At 31.9% G+C, this 3,766-nt stretch overlaps 1 protein-coding gene across 7 annotated transcripts in view; it reads left to right on the top strand.

Moving 5' to 3' along the window:
* Window positions 1-242: 242 nt before the first annotated feature.
* Window positions 243-3,766, top strand: part of LOC101893320 (tubulin monoglutamylase TTLL4) — a 55,378-nt gene continuing 51,854 nt past the window's right edge. For 3 of the 7 annotated variants that reach the window (XR_002194993.2, XM_011295962.3, XM_020038283.2), the window contains exons 1-2: window positions 243-480; window positions 2,624-3,177. Coding sequence is in view for 3 of the 7 variants with exons in the window: in XM_011295962.3 (XP_011294264.2) it covers window positions 2,708-3,177 (470 nt within the window). In the remaining 4 variants the exon portion in view is untranslated. Of the gene's footprint in view, window positions 481-954; window positions 1,122-2,623; window positions 3,178-3,766 lie in introns of all 7 variants that reach the window. The other 4 variants (XM_011295960.3, XM_059130683.1, XM_011295964.2 and 1 more) reach the window with 4 other exon arrangements.

The following is a 3,766-nucleotide window of genomic DNA, read 5'->3' as shown; positions in this document are numbered from 1 at the left end:
TCGTTCACCAAAACTTCAATGGCGAATTTTCTATCCGTTACCCCTTTTATACGGCAGCCATTGGACGCAATTTTCCCACCTTCGTAATTTTCCCCAATTTTCCTGACATTTATTTTTATTTATTTTATTAAGCTGTACACACCTATTACGGCCAACACATGGTTTTATTGGGTGGGATCATGGTGTGCGATACGCTTCCACTAACTACATTATTCGATTAATCGGAAGTCGACTTACCTATCCCTAAACGAAAACAAAACTCAGAATATCAGCACGTTTTTTTTTTGCATACACAGCATATTGAAAATTGTTTCAAATTTATTTCAATGTGTATATTTTTTAATTTTTAGTCGTCAATTCCTTCGCTGCTGTACTTGATTTAAAAACGAGCTAAGCTTTGAAATTGTTGTGATAATAGTAACACTCCCTGCCGAATGAAGAGTTTAATGATATCCTGTGTGTTCTTTTTGTCTTTACATTGTATGTAGTATTGAATTAAAAATCGAAAGCCGTTTTAAAACATTTGGATTAACAGTTCATTTATTTAAACAATTTAAGCAAGCCATCCCCAATGCCGACACAGTAAAAATCATTCTTAGTTGTGTGTAATTTATTGACATAAGGTCAATTAATGTACCGATATTGAAACTGTGTTATAAGGTCAACAATTGGAAATAGGGTAAATCCTCAAAGCACAGTTCAAGGATTACCAACCAAATGTGTTAAATGTGTAGAAAGTAAATTACATTATACTGAATAGCACGTCCAGATAGATACATACATAATTATAAAAAAAATTAATATTGTTTTCGCGAACAATGATTAGCTGTCCAACTAAATTTTCAAGTTTACTTAATTAAATGGCGGTTATGTTTAAACATTCTGATAACATCATTTTGCAAACATCTTATTCTTGCACATAAATGACAAAAACAAAATATTTTCTATCCAAAGATGCAGTTGGAAGTGCATATGCACAATATCATTTGAAACAAGTCATGTTAAGCACCCTCTCGTAAATCATTTCGAAAACGCTTGTAAACCTGTTTGCAATAACGAAATATTTTAAATATATTGCTTACGAAAGTCCATATTTTTCCAATAATTGCTCCAGAACTTCCGTAAGTATCCTTCTACATTTTCCTTGTTTTGGGACCGTTTGAATGGCTTGCTTCCGCATTACCATTTAATTAGTTATTTCCCTTTGTAGGTCGTATTCGACAGGGAATTAAAAAAAAACAGGCTATTTCATTGGAAAAGTATTTGAGGTTCGAAAAATAAGGTCTTCTATAAAATACTTTAGAAACTTATGTTTACTTAGAAACTTGTTTCTAGGGTGTAAGGTATTCCCTAGGTTTCGGAAAGAGTCATCAATCCTCATCAGTGTAATTGTTTTTATTTTCTGGTGATATTCTCCCTTGTCTTACCCCCTCGTAAATATTACCATATTTCTCCACTAATAAACAAACGTTATTTTTATAAATACATGATGGGATTAAGCCTATCTATTTTGTGAAACAAAATACTATCCCGAAAAAATAATGATGAAATAATGGAAGAAGCTTTCTGAAAAGTCGATGATTTATATGAGTCTTGTAAAATATACTAGAGTAAATAAAATTCTATTTCAATTTTTTAACTGAAACCCAAACTGCTTTTTGAATCATCAAAACAAAAAACAACACACATGTTCTTTCTTTTTTCTTATTATTTCCGTCCAGATATCGTAATAAAAAGTTAAACATATTCTGGTATAGTTGTTGTAAAATGGTCAGGCTTAATCCCTTTATTGTTGTTTTTATAAAAACAACGTTTGTTTATTAGTGGAGAACGATGGCAATGTTTACCAGGGGCTAAGGCCGGGAATACTTAGGCTAACCAATACTCATCAGTTCCCTTATTTTTTGTCTGGGATATTCTCCCCAGAAGTTTGGTAATTTGCATAGCCCAGTCGGTATCCGAAAATGATATGGATCTTTAATTATTTTATATTATTATTAAAACATGAGTGAATTTTCATTAATAGGATTACTAATTTTAAATTGTTAGGAATGGAGTTGATTTTTTACGACTGGTGGACGCTGTAATAACGTGAGAAATGCTGTGTTCTTTGGAATAGTGAAAAGTATACTCTTTAGCCACCATAATCTTAAGAGGAAATTCAAATCGATATTTGTTTATTATAAATTGTTGAGTTTCTTAGCGAATAAAAACATATGGTTTATGGTATAACTAATCCTGTATAAGTAAATCGGCTCAACTTTTTATTTAGAATGAAGGAATGTGGTTGGAGCAAAAATTTCCTATATTTTATATTGGCTAATTGGGTGTAGTTAATAGCTTAGACTTACTCAAGACTGTATTCAATTCAATTCAAAATATATGCTAAAATCGTCACCCCAAATTCCACGACTTTCAAAATTGTCATAGTGTGGTTTTTAATGCAGTTAAATTTTTTGTGTGTTTATTAAATAGTTGATGGACGAAAATTAATCCTAAAATTAAATAACTGTTAGTAATGGAGGATTCCGATCTCGAGTAATTTTGTAATTTGTATAATATATCTACCAATATTTTAATACACGTAAAATATTAAAAAATTTTGCATACATTTCATTTTCAGTTTCGTGTATTTTGGATATTCATTTAATAAGTAGTTACAAATAATATGTTTCTTAATAAAAGTAATTAAATAACTTTGGCGATAATGTCTTCAAAATACCACTTTGGCATATCAAATCACTTAACCGATGACGAATGTGAATATTATCTCAATGGAGTTAAATTAAGCAACGTTCAGTCAACACTGCAAAGAATGCATGAAAATATGAAATATGAAGATTTAAACACTGAAGAAGATCCTTCGGCAAACTCACTACTAACAGCATATCAATATGACAACGAGCTCCATCGAGAACAAGTACAAGAACACTACCGCTATTATCATATGCCACAACAGCAACAACGTTCTCAAAATGATCTCCAGTTCCGCTGTTTTTACACCAATGCCGATAAACATAACAATATTCCACTCATATCAAATGCAAATTGTGCCCCACCAAAAAGTGTTCACTTGCAACATGGCAATAATGCAAACAACAATTATCAGCGATCGCTAAATCTCCAATTTAGAGAAGAATCAGAACCACATGTGCAACAACGTCATCGTTGCCGACAGTAATAATTTTCTCCCTTAATATCTTAATTGTTTATTTTAAGATTTTAATGAAATCTTACACTCATTTATAACTAATCACACAAAAACCATTTCCATGATCTTATTGATTATTGTTTATTTTTTTCGGAACCGTAACAATTTTTTATATCAATGGTGAAACTTTTTTTCGTAATAATTGGCAGTGAGTGCACTATTTTCTCATATGTATTCTCGATTTTTCACTGTGTTGTACTTCTGCCTGTTTGTTACACCACGAAATATTGGTCCTAGACTCACCATTTTGTATACTGATCATCATATCTCGATGAGCTGAGTTGGTCTAGCTATGTGTGTCCTACCATCCATTATAATTTATAATCAAACTTCAATTCTCAAATATCGCATCAAGGACCAACCGAAATTGACCCTTATAGTTTTTGGTTGGTGGTGATCGCAATACATTTAGGTTATGAAATGTACCAAAAACACAATTATGGGCCGGTAGAAACGAAATGTTGGCAGATGTTAGAGTTTAGAACAGGAGATAAGCCTAAAGGACTAGAACACGAATATTTTGCTTTCTGAAGTTAACTTCCCGAGGAGATCGCG

The sequence above is a fragment of the Musca domestica genome, unplaced genomic scaffold (genome assembly GCF_030504385.1).
Source record: "Musca domestica strain aabys unplaced genomic scaffold, Musca_domestica.polishedcontigs.V.1.1 11, whole genome shotgun sequence".
Classification (NCBI taxonomy): domain Eukaryota; kingdom Metazoa; phylum Arthropoda; class Insecta; order Diptera; family Muscidae; genus Musca; species Musca domestica.
The sequence above is the reverse complement of the archived record's forward strand: the minus strand, read 5'-3'. Positions and strand labels throughout refer to the sequence as shown.